The 17460-nt window shown below is 40.1% G+C and overlaps 1 protein-coding gene across 5 annotated transcripts in view; it reads left to right on the top strand.

The window, feature by feature from the left end:
* The first annotated feature begins 713 nt into the window (after positions 1–713).
* Positions 714–17460, top strand: part of LOC307019455 (CD166 antigen homolog) — a 167876-nt gene continuing 151129 nt past the window's right edge. For all 5 annotated transcript variants that reach the window (XR_013802662.1, XR_013802663.1, XR_013802664.1 and 2 more), the window contains exon 1: positions 714–903. Coding sequence is in view for 1 of the 5 variants with exons in the window: in XM_079650399.1 (XP_079506525.1) it covers positions 840–903 (64 nt within the window). In the remaining 4 variants the exon portion in view is untranslated. The remainder of the gene's footprint in view (positions 904–17460) is intronic.

The raw sequence follows: 17460 nt of genomic DNA, 5'->3' as shown, positions 1-17460 counted from the left end.
GAAATAACACTGAATGTGTTGAATTGCCTTTGACATAGCAGTGTGTTAAAAAAAATGACACATTAATTCTAGGAGTGTAATACTTTTACAAACACTATGGTAATAATATGCATTCATTATGACAATATCATACTATTATAGGATTGTTATATAGTGTGTTCAAAAAGCAACTACAGAAACACTAAATATTATACTACAGTAGTAGGCTACTATTTAAAATAATATAGTCTTAAAACAGAAACACCAAAACACTATAGTAATACTTTTACAAACACTATATAATAATATGCATTCACTATGACAATATCATGTTATTACTATAGGAGTGAGTGGTCTATAGTGTGTTCAAAAAACAACTACAGAAACACATTTATACTATTTATACACTATTATACTATAGTTATACTATTTAAAATAATATAGGGATACTACAAAGATCTAGATACATAGTATTACCATTGAAATAGTATAGGGCTACTATAGCTAGTAAAATGGCACTACAGAAAAGACTATAGTAATACGATAGCTGGTGAAAAATACTATAGAACTCTACAAACGTACTACTGTAAGGGATACTATACAACTCTTACAGTATACTATAGTAATACTATAGTTCATTTTCGTAAGGGATCTCAAACAAGCATATTATTTCCGATAACACTTAAAGGCGACATTGTACACGCACACGCCCCAAAGAGTCCCCTCCCTTCACAGTGTGTTCACCTGTGCTCCTTCTCTCTGGTTAGTTTGGGACTTTCCACGCCTCTTCCAAACAGGAGACACGGAGCGAAGCGCCTCACTTCATCCCGCCAGGCTGCCACTATCCCGCCGCCGAGAGAATGGACTCCGCTGCTGTGCTGCTGCTGCTGCTGCTCACTGTGACCGCCAGAACTCTGCTCCACGGTAAGGCTCGCTGATACTGCGGTAGAAGAGGCTTCATGACAGTGTGGACACGGTATGCTGCTGTGTTTTCACCGAGGTATTCAGCATACTGTAGCCTACTCTCCGGATGTGGCTGGACTTGTAACTTGCCGGTGAGCCTGAATAGTAACAGCATGTTTGAGTAGAGACGGCACCAGAAGGCTCTGATGGGAGGACTGTTCCAGTGTAACGCATTCAGGCCCGAGACGGGTTCCCGGAACTTTGGGAAAGTCCTCATTTGTTACGATGGATTTCCCCTTAATACAGCTACTTACCATTTTAAATTAAATAACAATAAGTTTAGGCGAACAGAGCGGGAAGCAATGAATTCATAGAGCTCTGCCGGCCTTAATGCTGAATAAACGTGCAATTAACAGGTGGGTGAACATAATACTGTGGCTTTATCATTCTCTGTGCGCAAACCCTCCTGCTAAACGGTCGTTTGGTGTCATGGAGCCGGTTCGAACACTAGGGTGAAATGTGTTTACTGCTATCAGGGCCATATCCAGGATTTCCTTAATGCCGAGGTCCAAACATGCTAGGGATTTCTTGGATTTTCATGATCTAGTCAGGTGCTTTTTAAGTCCTGTGGTGGGTCACAAATGGGATAATATATCGATTTCAAACCATGTCAGTGGGCTGTAGCATAAATTATTTTGAATCAGTTAATTGTTACTGTTAATGATATGGACATGCAGAAGAGGCTAAAATTATCACAAAACAATGTCAACATTCACTTTCCATGTCTCTCTCCTTTCCATAACCTGCACCCTTTCTTCCATCTTCTTTAGTCTCTGTCTTCTTCATGTTCACTACTCTCTCTGTCCTCTACTATGTCTCTTTGTTCAATCTCTCCCTCGTTGTTCACTTTTTGCTCCTACTCACTTGTCGCTCCCGCCAGTGAATTAAAAGCAATTCAGCCATTTGGTTCATTTCACTTGTTTGTTTGCATTATCATTTTTTTAATCTGTTTTTTGTTTGATTCCCAAAAGAGAACAAAGATGTAAGCAAATTGTGTTTTATACAATTGTATGTTATTATGACATCATAACTGCAATAGATGTATGTTGTTTAAAAAGTATGCCTATTGTCTATATTGTAAATGAAGACTAAATTATAGATGGATAGATAGATATATAGATAGATAAATAGATAGGGTTATTAAGCCTACATTCTTTTGTGTGACTGTACCTGCAGTTCCTCCCTGACTTCCATCACTTTCTCTCTCTCTTTCTCTCTGCCTGTCCCCTTTCTCTTCCGTACCAAAGTTGAGCTTCGACTGACGTAGTCTTTTCATTATATCTGAGTCAGTGTAAAAAGAAAACAATACAATGTTATATCTCCAATGTTTTACTCAAATTGAAGTGAAAGAAAAGCATTACAACGTTTGTTAAAAGGTAATCCTTCTGACATTGGATGAACGTAATTAACTTTAGCTCTCTAGCTAGTTTATTCACGCAATTTAAACCAAAGATTAGCCTATAGCTGCAATATAAGTTAGTGTGCATGTTGTCGGACATCCACTGACTAACGTAGAGCGTTCACACAGGATCTGCTGATCATATGATGTCCTGATGAACAGAAACACAAGCAGACCGCTGGACTCAGATCTCTAGATACCTCATCACTCCTTCGCTGCTCCGGTTCAAGTCCGGGCTGCGGTGGTTTGTTGATACATGTCGTCTTCTTCTGTTTGCTTTAACCGAGGCTACTTGGTTATGCAGCTCCCCCATCGTCAGTAAAAGGAAGTACTACAAAGAACCCCGTTTAGTGCAATTATTTCACAAGTTTAGTTATATACACAGCTCGAAAAAAAATACCGTGGTCCGGACCTCGGTGACCTCAATGGTGGATACGGCCCTGACTGCTATCAGATGTTTGTGATTGAGGCTGGGGTTTTAAACCTCTCTGTCTTGTATTTGGAATAAAGATAGGCACTCATTGTTCTGATGTGGTAAAATATAACATCTAATAAGTAAAGCAGTCTATTTAGAAAGCAACTGAATATTCGTTATACAGAAGTTTTACAGAAAGCCTCTCACTGTATAATCTCTGATGCTGATAGTGAATGTTTTGTTAGGGAGAAAACTCTCTCTCTCTCTCTCTCTCTCTCTCTCTCGTGTTATGGGTGCTTGACACTTGACGCCAGGGTCATCTTCTCCATCACTTGATGCTATCTGGCCTGTCTCCGGAGCAGTGGCTCCACAGGAGGAGGGACCCAATCTATGTTTTTGTTTTGGGGGGTCACATTTCAGCCATGATAAAATCCATATTTGGCCTCCACATAATGACAGATACTAGCACAAGAGTAAGCAGCTGAAGTCAGTTTGTAGATTGATCTGCAGCATTCCTCAAATCAAAGAGGGAAGCTTTCAAAGAGAGTTGAGGCTCAGAGTCCAGGGGGGGTGGAGGTGGGGGAGGGGGGCTGACTGGGGGAGCGGGGGCTGTCCAGGCTGACTGGGGGCGGGTGAGACCTGCCCACATGTGAGGGGATCCAGCAGAGTATGAATTGTGGTTGGAAAGGTTATGGTCACTGACATTTTAAGAACAGTTAAAGAAATTAGTAGCATTTTCACATAAGATACAAAGACTGTCACTATGATGTGAAATCCTGTCTCATTCCACTGGGCAGTGTTTTGTATCTTATACAGCTCATGGATCATTTATTCCAACTAGAATTCCATTTCATGACTCACCGGTACCTGAAGAGACCCCTACTACACAGCCCCACATTTTATTTTTGGTCTGAACCCCATCATGGCGGTCAGCCCTCCATCATAGAGACCTGGAAACAGAAACCTGGAGATCCCAAATACGGGGAGAGAGTAAATCTAACAGGAAGTAACCCGGGGGTGAGGCCAGGTTTCTGTGGAGCTGTCTCTCATTCCACTATTGTCGGTTTCACAGTCCAAACTAAACTCTTTTAACATTAAAGTTTATATACAATTTAAGTGTTTTGCAGTAGGCTATTTGCTGTTGGCGTAGATCCCAGCAATGCAGTTAAGGAGTCCAAATGATCATTGTTGAACACCCGTCCTTTTTAAAAGATTATTATTCTACCTGCTTGGTATTTATTAACTACCAGTTACTTACACACTCTAAAAAAATAATAAAATGTTTGATGTTGCCATATGAACAATTCAACCCTGCAATGATCCATCTTAGCATTATTCACATTTTAAATGTTCACAGCATAGTTCTGAGGGCTTCACATCTTTAGCATGGATTATTGCAAATAGATGAAGCTCTCCTCAAACAAACAGTATTTTCTATAAGAAATGTAAAAGGGGTATTATTGCTGAGAGTGGGGACAGCCAGACAGTAGTATTTTTTTGGTATGTAGTTGCACTTTAAGTTGCTTTAGCCGGATGGTTTGGAAAGGTGTCTCTGTGCCTCAACATGTTAAACGGCCCGTGTTTTTCTGGAGGGAAAATACCTTTTGTGGGGGTCAGTGGTGGGGAGGGAAGGGAGGGGTGCGGGGCGGATGTGTGAGGAGAGAGGGGGGCATCTACCTTCAACTACCTCCATGCAGCACTCCCAGTAGCCGATTTGTGAAAGGTCAGCATGTTTGAGGCTGCCCCTAAATCTTTCTGCCAAAGGGCTTCAGTTTGATCTGCTCTTCAGAAGCGGTTCATACCGCACAGAAGCATCATAAGTTGCTACTGTCATGTGAAAGGGGTTAAAGGTTTTCAAGGTTCCTTTATGGGTAAAGAAAAACATTCCATTTCCCATGAGCCCTTGGGGATCTCATTTCAAAGCAGCGAATGAAAGTGTGATGTCGCTAAATGAAAGGTTTTTTTTATTTGGAAGAAACAAAGTCAATTGGCAATTATATCATTAAAAGCTGAGACAGCTTATGTAGTGATAATGTGAGTAATCAGAAGAAATGTTTGTGGTAGAATGTGATCCTGGTGTTAAGTTTACAGCAGAGTCAATTGTGTTTCAGCCCTGCTGTTTCCTCCTCAGAGATTTCTCACTGCAGCTAAACACTTCATGGAGCAGGATGATGGTAAACACAGCTCCATCAAAAACGTGGACTTCTTAGAAAGTTTTCTCCTTTCCTTTTATGTACATCTTCAATGAGCATCAGCAGCAGCAGGAGGTACTGATAACGTTCCTATATCAGGATACCTCTCCTTTATCTGCTGTCAGTGAAGCTGACGGAGCCTGACCAGGCTGTGATGCTTAGTGACAGAGGACCATGATGACCTATCAGCAGGGTTAACTGAACTTACAACAACACAGTTCATCTTCTTCTGAGAAAATGTACATTTAATAAAGTCCACCTTGCCAAAAATAACTCTATAACAAAATTAGGCAGCAGGAAATAAAGCAGTTAAGTAACTAGTGTTTCCAAACTTCTCTGCATTCTCATGTACAAACAACATTCAGTGTGATCCGTATTGAGTGTAAGGAGGTGTTTCTTTCTTTATCCCCCTCAAAACTGTGAGGTCGATATTCTCCTCAGATGGGAGAACAGTGCCTGGGGTCATCCTACCAACAAGTTTAGGACGAGCTGTCAAACAATAACATGGGTACTGAGGAATTATTGGATTATCATACTTATTATCCTACTGATGATATTGTGGTGATAAGAAGAACATGTTTTCCATTTTCATTTGAGTATTGTTGCATCCAACCATTCAGGATCACATACGTATGATCAGTATGTGATCCTGAATGGTTGAGTCACATTTAGAATGAGAATGTTATTCCTACCCACTGCAGAAATGACCACTAAGAAGCTCTATTATAGCTTTAAATGAAAGATAGTATGTGTTTGCATTGTGCAGCTCTTTGTATTTGTTGAAACATTATCCAGCTGTAGAGAACAAGTAAAAGATGATGTGTGTACTCTGTATGGTGCTGGGCCATAGGGGACAGACACACACATCGACCTAATATGAACTCTAAATTGGTGTCTTGCTCAACCTAATAGAGGTGTCATACATAATAACCTAATAAAAGTAAATGTAACAACTACTACAGTGCAACAAAACAGGAAGATTAAATGTGGTCTCTTAAACATAAGATCTCTAGCATCTAAAGCAATACTGGTAAATGATTTAATATCAGATTATAATATTGATATATGTTGTCTCACTGAAACTTGGTTGAGACATGAAGAATATGTCAGTATAAATGAGGCCACTCCACCCAGCCATATCAATACTCATATTGCCCGAGGCACGGGCCGAGGAGGTGGAGTTGCAGCAATCTTTGACTCAAGTTTACTTATCAATACTAAACAAAAATTAAATTATACCTCCTTTGAAAGCCTCATTTTCAGTCTTACGCATCCGACCTGGAAAACTTTGCAGCCAATCTTATTTGTTACAGTGTACCGTGCACCAGGTCCTTATTCAGAATTCTTATCAGAATTCTCTGAGTTTTTATCAGCTTTGGTACTTAAAACAGATAAAGTAATTATCGTAGGTGACTTTAATATTCATGTTGACGATGATAAAAATAGCCTTACTGTTGCATTTAACTCTATATTAGATTCTGTTGGTTTCTGTCAGAGTGTAAATAAACCAACCCACTGCTATAATCACACTCTTGACCTTGTTCTGACTTATGGTATTGAAATTGAGCAACTATTAGTCGAACCGCATAATCCTGTTTTATCCGACCATTTCTTAGTAACTTTTGAAGTACTGTTACTAGACTACAAAGCATTAGCCAAAAGCTCCTGCAGCAGAAACCTATCTGTTAGTGCTATAGCTAAATTTAAGGAAGAGATTCCACCAATACTTAACTCGATAGCATGTCTGCATGTAGGGGAGGAAACTTATACAAAATGTACACCACCCCAAATTGATCATGTTGTTGATAGTGCTACAGATGCGCTGCGAATAAAATTAGACTCTGTTGCTCCTTTGAAAAAGAAGAAAATAAAACAACATAGATTAGCTCCATGGCATAATGCCGAAACCCGCAAAATAAAGCAAAAGTCGAGACAACTTGAAAGGATATGGCGTTCCACTAAACTTGAAGAATCTCTTTTAATTTGGCAAATTACACTCAATGAATATAAGAAAGCACTGCGTAAAGCCAGAGCAGCATACTACTCTTCATTAATAGATGAGAATAAGAATAATGCAAGATTTCTTTTCAGCACTGTAGCCAGGCTGACAGAGAGCCACAGCTCGACTGAGCCTTCTATTCCCATAGCACTCAGTAGTAATGATTTTATGTGCTTTTTTAACGATAAAATTGTTACTCTTAGAAACAAAATCAATGACCTCTTGCCTTTAACCAGTATAGTGTTATCAACAGCTCCCGGAAACGTAAGTTCTAATATTACACTAGATAGTAAACTAGAATGCTTTTCAGCCATAAACCTTGAACAATTAAATTCAATGATTCTCTCTTCTAAACCATCAAGGTGTATCTTAGACCCGATTCCAACTAAGCTGTTAAAAGAAGTTTTTCCATTAATTAGCACTTCTTTATTAAATATTATGAATATGTCTTTATTATCAGGCTATGTTCCACAATCATTCAAAGTAGCAGTGATAAAACCGCTTCTTAAAAAGCACAACCTCGATCCAGAGGTTTTAGCCAACTATAGACCTATTTCTAATCTTCCGTTCCTCTCAAAGATTCTTGAGAAAGCAGTCGCAAAACAGCTGTGTGATTACTTAAAAAACTATGATTTATTTGAAGATTTTCAGTCTGGCTTTAGAACACAACATAGCACAGAGACAGCTCTGGTTAAAGTCACAAATGACATTCTAATAGCCTCTGACAAGGGACTTGTCTCTATTCTTGTCTTGCTCGATCTTAGTGCTGCATTTGATACTATCGACCATGATATCCTATTGCAAAGACTAGAGCACTTAGTTGGCATACAGGGAACTGCTTTAGGCTGGTTTAGGTCCTATCTATCTGAGCGCTCTCAGTTTGTACGTGTCAACGATGAATCTTCCATGCAAACCAAAGTTAGCCATGGAGTGCCACAGGGCTCAGTGCTTGGACCTATTTTGTTCACCCTATATATGCTTCCGTTAGGCAATATTATAAGGAATCATTCTGTAAACTTTCATTGTTATGCGGATGATACTCAACTATATTTATCAATCAAGCCTGATGAAATTAATCATCTAAATAAAATTCAAGACTGCCTCAAGGACTTAAAAACGTGGATGACCTTACATTTTTTGATGTTAAACACGACCAAAACTGAAGTTATTGTACTTGGCCCAAAGAATCTACGAAACAAATTATCTAAAGATATATTAACTATGGATGGCATTAATTTGGCCTCCAGTGAGACTGTAAGGAATCTTGGTGTTATATTTGATCAGGATTTATCCTTTAACGCCCACATAAAATCAATTTCAAGGACCGCCTACTTCCATCTACGTAACATTGCAAAAATGAGGCATATCTTGCCTCAAAACGATGCAGAGAAACTAGTCCATGCATTTGTTACTTCAAGGCTGGATTATTGTAACTCCTTATTATCAGGGTGTACCAAGAAGTCAGTCAAATCGCTTCAGCTGATTCAAAATGCTGCAGCTCGTGTACTAACCAGAGTTAGGAAAAGGGACCACATTACTCCTGTTCTGGCTGCCTTACACTGGCTCCCTATAGAACACAGGATAGAATTTAAAATTCTTCTTCTCGCCTACAAAGCCCTTAATGGGCAGGCGCCATCTTACCTTAAAGAACTCATTATACCCTATTGTCCTACTAGGGCATTGCGTTCCAAGAATGCAGGGTTGTTGGTTGTTCCTAGAGTCTCTAAAAGTACAATGGGAGCCAGAGCCTTTTCTTATCAAGCTCCACTTTTGTGGAATCAGCTTCCAGTTTGTGTTCGGACGGCAGACACCCTATCCATTTTTAAGAGTGCGCTTAAGACCTTCCTTTTTGATAAAGCTTATAGTTAGGGCTGATTAGATTCAGCCCCTAGTTTTGCTGATATAGGCCTAGTTTGTCGGGGGACATCTTAATTCTTCCTTCTCTCTGTCTATACCTGTGTACTCTCATGTTCCGATTAACCCAGCTTCCCCAAATTTATTTCTTTTTGGTGTCTATATACGCCGGGATCCGGAGTCATGGATGATCCTGCGGTCCTGTGTCATGGATTGCGAGTCCTGGATCTTGAGTCGTGGCTGTGGTCCTGGATCATAAGTCCTGGATGGATATACTCATGGATTCATCTTCCTATTATACACACATGCATTTCCAAACATTTGGACTACCTATGTTGCAAATGTATTATCTTTTCAATTTACACACGGCATCTATTGCACGTCTGTCCGTCCTGGGAGAGGGATCCCTCCTCTGTTGCTCTCCCTGAGGTTTCTCCCATTTTTCCCTTTAACCTGGGTTTTCTCTGGAAGTTTTTCCTTGTACGATGTGAGGGTCTAAGGACAGAGGTTGTCGTATTGTCATACTGATATTCTGTACAAACTGTGAAGTCCACTGAGACAAATGTAACATTTGTGATATTGGGCTATATAAATAAACATTGATTGATTGATTGATTGATTGAAGGGCAAGGCAGGGCCCAGGAGGTGAACTGGGACCTCTCCAAGTATCAGTCCACACTCCATGTTTAGGTCTGGTCGGGACGTGAGCCGGCGACCCTACGGCTCCCAGTGCAAGCCCCTACTGACTGGGCCAAAGCCGGACTAAATACGTGTGCTGCACTACACCAGCTTTCCATCAAATAACATACACGATTATATTAAATTACTTAGCAAATTGGTTTCTCACAGCTACATGTAAAGAAGTTATTGCACACGAATCATATCATATGATTATCATATATCATATCAACAGGGAAATAAGTATATATAGTATCTCTATTGAATACACAACATACATATACAGAATACTTTAGAATACAATATATAATACTAAAACATTCAAACAGAATACTATTTACACTATACAAGTACAAAGTAATTGCAGTTTTCTAAATTAAATGTAACACCATATGGTGTATAAAGAAAATATATAGAAACTAAAGTCTTGGTGTTATTAAACAAAAAATGAATGATAGCCCTACCAGGTCTCGACATTAAGGACTGCCCGATGACCCGGGGCCATCTAGTATTTAGCTCGGGCAATGAAGCCTCACCTACTGGTTGCCCGATCGGGCAATCTATTATGCCAGTATTATGCAGCTCGCGGATCCAGTAATGAGTGACCCGACAGTAAAACTAAATATATCTATAACTAGTTTAGGTAGTTTGAGAGGTAATTAAAATAGCTACGTGTGATATTCTAACCTGAAGTGCGTGTTTTGTCCGCTCACCGCTGCATGTGATCATGCATGCATGCGTGTCGACTCGTCAGCAGCAGCTGATCTCTCTCTCCCTTCACATTAGACTTCACTCGCGTTTATGTCCATATCGATCAGATCCAGCTAGTTCTAGCTAATGATATGAAAACCTGCTTATTAAAAGACACCGAAACAATAAGTGTCGCTATGCAACCGGGTGAGGCCACAAAGTATAGCGCAGCATTATACATTTGTTTACATGTCCACCGGAACCCCGAGGCATTACCAACAGATCAACGCACAATCAACCCATACAGGACATCTCTTTCTCCACATTAAGTGTTAGACATTAGAATTTACTATTCTTGTCTGTCACATACTCTTCTTGTCTGTCACATAAGTGGCGCAACTGAAGCGGTATTGCGCTAAAGGGAAATTATTTTGACCGGAGAGATTTAGATTTGCCGGCTAACGGGAACTGACGTCGCCATTTTGTGTGCTTCGCGAATACGCTCGGCTCCTCTCGACTGCTGCTCGGGTCTGCTCGGTCAGCTTCCGGATGAGGAGGCATTCGTTCGACCAACTTACAGTAGATAACATTACAAACATTTTTAACAGGGGCCATAACAGTGTAAATAATGTTTGTTTTGGCAGTTATAACTGAATGTTATGTTTTCTACTTTTTTACATCTGGGAAGGCATTTGCCTTCAACAGATGGAAAGTGTCTTCACCAACAACTTAAGTATTTCTTATAGCTATGCAGGGCATGCAAGCGAGCTAACACAAACAAGAACAAACAAACAAGTGAAATGAAGAATAAAATGGAAATTGTACAATATAATATTGTGGTGGTTCATCTTATAATTCAGTCTAGAGAATGCACCAGACAGCATCTAAGACCTGCAAAAATCTAAATTTTCTAGGGGGAGGCCCCCCAAACCCTTTGTGCCATTTCGTCCGCGCGCATTTTTCAGGGCAATCTCTTTTGGGCTCAGGGCCATCTGTAAATTAGCTTAGATGGCCCCCAGGGCCATCTCCCAAAATCCTTAATGTCATGCACTGCCTACACAGTGTATCAAGGAGATCTATGACATCCAGACTGAACAGGACAGAGTGAACATTACCAGCTGGACACAGTTGTTAAAGGTTAAGGTGCATTCTCTCAGAAGACTAGCAGATCTCCTCTAAGCTAAACACACAAGCCTGCATGTTTAGGATCAGGAGTCATCTGATATCTGAAACCTGTTGTCTGACAGTCGTTCAGCAGAAGCTCAGGTCAGGGAGGTTCTGTTGGGCTAAAAATTTACATTTGTGAGTGACACTTTCAATTCTTATATACAGATGGAGCACTGAATTTCGGACTCCAGCTTACAGCTTCCTGCCTACGGCCTGCCAAAGACCAGTATAGAGCTCCTGCGGTCACGTGACTTTTGGTTATCAGCCACCATTTTGGCAGTAAACATGACGACCGGCGCCAGCGTTTTCCTACCGTGCGAGTATACATCTCATTTTAATTCAAGTGAAATTCGGCTTTATAGTAAAAAATTAGAAAGATTAAATATAAGCGACCCATATAATGCACCCGGTGTGCTTTTCAAGAGCATAACCTCCTGCTCTGAAGACGATGTACCCGACTTGCGCTACGCGGACATCCACAGCTATCTTGTAAGCTTTCCATCAGTGTACTCAGGAGACTCCCTCAGAGCTTACAAAAGCTTGGAGGCTTACAAATGGTGTCATTCCGGCTTCGTAAACAACATTCAACTGTGGAGTCTTACATCCAAAAACTTCGGCATCATCACTGCAAGGGTAAGTATTAAATTATTCCAGTTTGATAGGCAGTGTCACGTTAGCATTGTTTGTTTATTAGCTTGTCTAGCTACGGCAGTGTCACGTTAGCATGTTTGTTTATTAGCTTGGATAGCTACTGCAGTGCGTCTGAAACTAGTTTGTATTTTTGAACGTACTCAACCAAAGTGGCTGGCGTTTTTAACCTTTATTTATCTATTTTTGAATTTCATATATAGGTTAATCCCTCCCAAAGGCTTAATGAAAGTCAACTAAAGCCATGGGTGGTGGTCAGGAACGACGGTGTTGTGCTGGGAGCCCACTGCAACTGCACAGCGGGACTCGGGGAGAGCTGCTCTCCCCGAGTCCCGAGGAATATTTTCAACACGGGTTTGTTTACCACTAGCTTGCTACAAGCTAACTGGCTAGGCTGCACCAGAGCCACACTTGTTGAGTTAAAAAGGGACATCACAGAGTCCGTTAGCTATAATAACTGGGTGCTAGATTCTACTTCGGTAAAAATTAAACTGACCAGAAACTTTTTGTAGCATTGTACTGTATTCCTTCACCCACCTGATATGAAGTGATCACTCCATAAGCGAAAGCAAACGGCCGGGGGGTCCCATCTTTCAGTCTTGTTCAGACGGCTCCTGGCTCTTTTAATCGCTGCGATCCACTTTTCCCTCCTCTCCGCGTCTTTTGGAATGCGATAATAAGATACACCTTTCTTCTTCCCACGCCTATTTGTGCAACCTGGTGCACAGCAGTTATCCACCATCCTCGACAGTCTGCCAGTGCCTGCCAATGAATTTACTGACGCGATTACTGCCAAAATGGCTGCCCCCTTCGTTTCTCGTCACGTGACCAGCATATGTGACATCGTCCGCAGGAGCTCTATAGAGGAATGTTAAGCCCTCCCACTATTTTCCAAGAGGGCGTTGCCAGATTTTCAATTTCAGGTTTTAACCAGGAGATGGCGCTTCATTCACAAATACAGAAAGACAAGTTTCATGGACTTTCAGTTTTGTTTTGAAGAGCATTTGAACACATCAATATTTTAGATCAACTAAAGTATATCTAATCTTGTTATTCAATAATATATAGTCTTTATATATTAAATAATCATAATTATAATGTAAATGTTTACATTACACTTCTTTATTTGTTATGCTCATACTTTAACCTTTACAATCGTTTGCTTTAATATGCAGTATATTTTTGTGTTTGCTTCCTCCTGCTCCCTTTCGGACACATACTGTATGATTTATTATTATTATTAATATGAAGATATTATTAAGATAAGATAAGATGTTACTTTATTGATTGAACATTTTAGTTTAGAATGTGCTGTCCCACGGTAATTCAGAAGGCTCACAGGTCACATTCCGACCATTATTTAAAACAATAGGTGCTTTCACACCTTCTACAGTTTGATTTGTATAGAGGGAGCTCTGTCAGTTTTCGAATTACCAATTTGCTTTCGGGGAGCCCTATTTTTCAGAGCACATCCTGCTACTAAATATGTCACACGCACGCTCTGTTGACTGGCGCAGCAGCGCGGATGCGATCAATTGCTATAAAAACACTCTTCTACTAATACAGACGGTGTCACTATGCCGGCGGATGTGGCCGTTGTTGAAGCCTCTTCAGGCTCCGCATCGGCAGGCCTCTCCCTTGGTGTGGAGCTTTCAAACTCGACCCTAACGCCGCTTACAGCCGGCCAACTAAAAGTTGTTTTCCGTTCACGTTGTCATTTTTAGACTCCTTCGCTTCTTTGCTTGTGAATCCAAAAGCTGTGACGCTTGGCTGTTTTCGTTTTGCCATATTTTTTTATTACACAGCCAGAGTTAAAAAAATATCAATATGAACATTTCAAATACCGCGCCGGCATCACCGCCATAATCATAGCAACGTAAGTAAGAATGCAGCGCCGCCACATACAGATTGCAACACCCAGACATATTCACAAATATAAAACAAATATTCAGAAACTGTAATGAACAATAACTATTATTTATTTCAAGAACTGTTATTTACAGAAACTCAACATTTCTAATCTGTGTGACACAAATATGCACGATTGTTTTGGGCTCCCCCTATTTATCTCAAAGTCAGCCTTCAGGGGAGCTCCCTCCCTCTTCGGGGGAGCCAAGCTCCTCCTAGCTCCCCCCCATTTCGAACAGTGTCTGTGGCCGAATGGCCAGCGATTAGGTGCGGCGCATTTTTCATAGGTGATCAGAGCTAACTGCCTGCCGTCAGATTTCATTTAAAAAACAGATCTGATTTTAAGACTATTTCTGCGCTCATAAAGAATGATAAGAATAAGAATAATGCGTATTGAACTGGTTTCATTAATTAGTGAGTTTATTTAATACTAGAACCGCCAATCGGGTCAATTTGTGTGATGTGTGTTGTGTGTGTGCAATGTAACTTTTTTTCAATAAAATATTAAAGTCTCCCAGTCCCTGACTTTTCCTGAAAGTGTGTTATGTAGCACCCTATGTTGTTAAAAATTGCATTCTAATAGCGGGATTTGACAGGTTTAGGTAGGCCTATACAAAAACCTCTGGCGGTTCTAGTGTTAAGTTAATTAGGTACAGTAGAAGCCCTTTTTTATCAGTAACACATTTAGCAGTTGAACATAAAAGTCAACTAACTAAGGGTCACTTGCAATGACAGTGTTGTGTCTAACTGTAAGCTTGTCACTCAGAGTAACCTACCGTTAATTTAGCTGCTGGAGAAGAAAGATCAAGGGGGGAGGGGGGGAGAGAGCTGTGGTTGATGGGCCATTAGTTGTGTAAATAAATACACAGCTGAGAGCTGCCGTTTCATTCAGACTGTTTAAAAAAACTGTAACAACGGACTATTTTTCTTAGCGGATGCATGTCAATTTAAATCAATACATACAACTATTTTTTAAATCAATACATACAACTATTTTTTAAATCAATAAAAGACATTTTCTAAATCCATAAAAGCATTTCAATTAATATTGGGAGCCATGTCGTACTTTGTTGAGAATTTGGCCGTGTAATAAGCGGGATAATTTGCAGCGACTTGTTCCTTATGGGGAAAATAACACCCGTCATGTGTGTGTAGAGGTGTGTGTGGTTAAAACACTTTCATGAAGTGAAGGAATTTCCTTCTATAAAACAGCTGTGGGCAGCAGTGAGTGTCACGGACATAAATTCATAGATCAAGGCAGACTGGTGCACACACTCTCCTGTCCTGCCAGGTGACACGCCCGTTCTAAGCCGTGTCCCTCACTCCTCACATCCCAAGCATCCCCACAAGTGTATTATGTTGTTACATCGTTTCAGATGTTATGTTTCAGTTGTGCTCTGTCTATGTTCAGTGATGCAAACTTGTCACCTTTCGGTGAAATTCGCCGTTTTGAATCCAAAATAAGTCGTTTGTGTGATTCATGTAGATCTGCAATACAAATATTTTTGGGGTATGGGGGGGCTGGGACCCGGAGTAATCTGCGGCCGTGAGCTGTTATGTGCCATCATGACACGCATGGTGTTCTTTTTTTATATATTATAATGGAGTACGAGCTGTGTGCTCGAGTCTTCCTGCCTGTGGGCTCTGCTCATGGATGTATAATAAGGCGCTGCTGCTCCGAGATGATGGTCTAGCTTCAGAAGCTACATTACCTACGGGTGCGTTCGTTAATATTAACTGTGCGTCCGGAGTCACTGTGGCACAGACTGGACCGCTGGTAAACAGCTGTTAGAACGGGCTGTTCAGGTGTTCAGAGCAGAGCTCCCTGTCGGAGCGGCAGAGCGTGATGTGAACTGAAAAGTTTTTCTGTGGCAATATTATTTAAGGAATCGTTGAGCTAGCTAGCTAGCATACATTGTCACTATCTGCTAACGTTAGCTTTAGCCTTCTATTTCTAATAGTTTTTTTCATAGGCTATAAACAGAGGTGGTATAAGTATATATATTGTACTTGAGTAAAAGTAGAAGTACTCAGATCTTGTACTTGAGTAAAAGTAGAAGTACTCAGGTCTTGTACTTGAGTAAAAGTAGAAGTACTCAGATATTGTACTTGAGTAAAAGTAGAAGCACACAGATCTTGTACTAGAGTAAAAGTAGAAGTACTCAAATCTTGTACTTGAGTAAAAGTAGAAGCACACAGATCTTGGACTAGAGTAAAAGTAGAAGTACTCAGGTCTTGTACTTGAGTAAAAGTAGAAGTACTCAGATCTTGTACTTGACTAAAAGTAATAGTCCCAGAGTGTAGGAATACTCTGTTACAGTAAAAGTCCTGCATTCAAAATGTTCCTCAAGTAAAAGTAGAAAAGTATTATCATCAAAATATAGTGAAAGTAGCGACAGTAAAAGCAGTCATTGTGCAGATTGGTCCATTTCAGAATAATAGATATGATATGTTTTATAATGATTGATCATGAAAGTGTTCTCGAAGCTGCTAAAGGTGCAGCTAGTTTGAATGACTTTGTATACTGCAGGGTAGCTTGTGGATTTACTCCAGATGGAACTAAAGTCTGATGTAACACTTGATTATATTTCACTTAATTAATCCAGATCTGTGAAGTAACTAAAGGTATTAAATACATGTAGTGGAGTCAAAGTACACCATGTAGGCTACCTCTGAACTGTAGTGGATTAGAAGAACAAAGTAGCAAAACATTGAAATATTTAAATAAAGTACCAGTATCTCAACATTGTGCCCAAGTATAGTACTTGTTGAGTTTATGAACTTAGTTACTTTACACCATGTGGCTATAAAGATAAAAAGACTTAAGCCTTGCACAGAGGCCTGAAAATACATTTTCAAAATGCTCAACAGTGCTGCCAAAATTATAAACTGACTGCTCCACAATTTGAAATAAATGCTTTTATATATTTCTATTATGTGACTCTTTGGCGTTTCTGTTATTATTAACACTGCTGCTTTAGTTGTTCTGACTGCTAAAATCCTCTGTCATTCCGTGGGGTGGGGGAGCCGGGGGCTCGGATCCTTGTCACCTTTTTCATACCTGATGAGTTTGCATCCCTGTATGTTAAAAAGCCTCAGTCACCTTAATTCATGTAATAAAAACATCTCAGGTCAGTAACACTCAAAGCTAAATGTGCAATACCATGTTCAGCTATGTGACTATTTATAATGTTATTGTTGTTACATCAGAAGATGTACATATTGAAATTATTTCTTAACTTACAGTAGGCTATTTTTTACAATGTGTGTTGGAAGGATTTATTAAATTACAATGAATATTTTCATTGTTGAAGGCTTTTAGAGAAGGGTGAACTATAAGCCTGAATTACATAAAATGTTATACCTAAAAACATAAAAGCCACAATAAATAAGTCACAATTATTGTAGTTATTTTTACCTCCCGTATTGCTTTCAACCCACCAGCTTTTATGGTGTTGTTACGTCACTAACTGTAAGCTTGTCACATACAGTCTATGGTCACTCAGAGTAACCTAGTGTTAATTTAGCTGCTGGAGAAGAAAGATCAGGCGGGGAGGGGGGGAGAGAG

Source organism: Notothenia rossii (assembly GCF_949606895.1).
Source record: "Notothenia rossii genome assembly, chromosome: 9".
NCBI classification, from domain to species: domain Eukaryota; kingdom Metazoa; phylum Chordata; class Actinopteri; order Perciformes; family Nototheniidae; genus Notothenia; species Notothenia rossii.
Note: the sequence above shows the minus strand (reverse complement) of the source record. Positions and strands in the feature narration are given on the sequence as shown.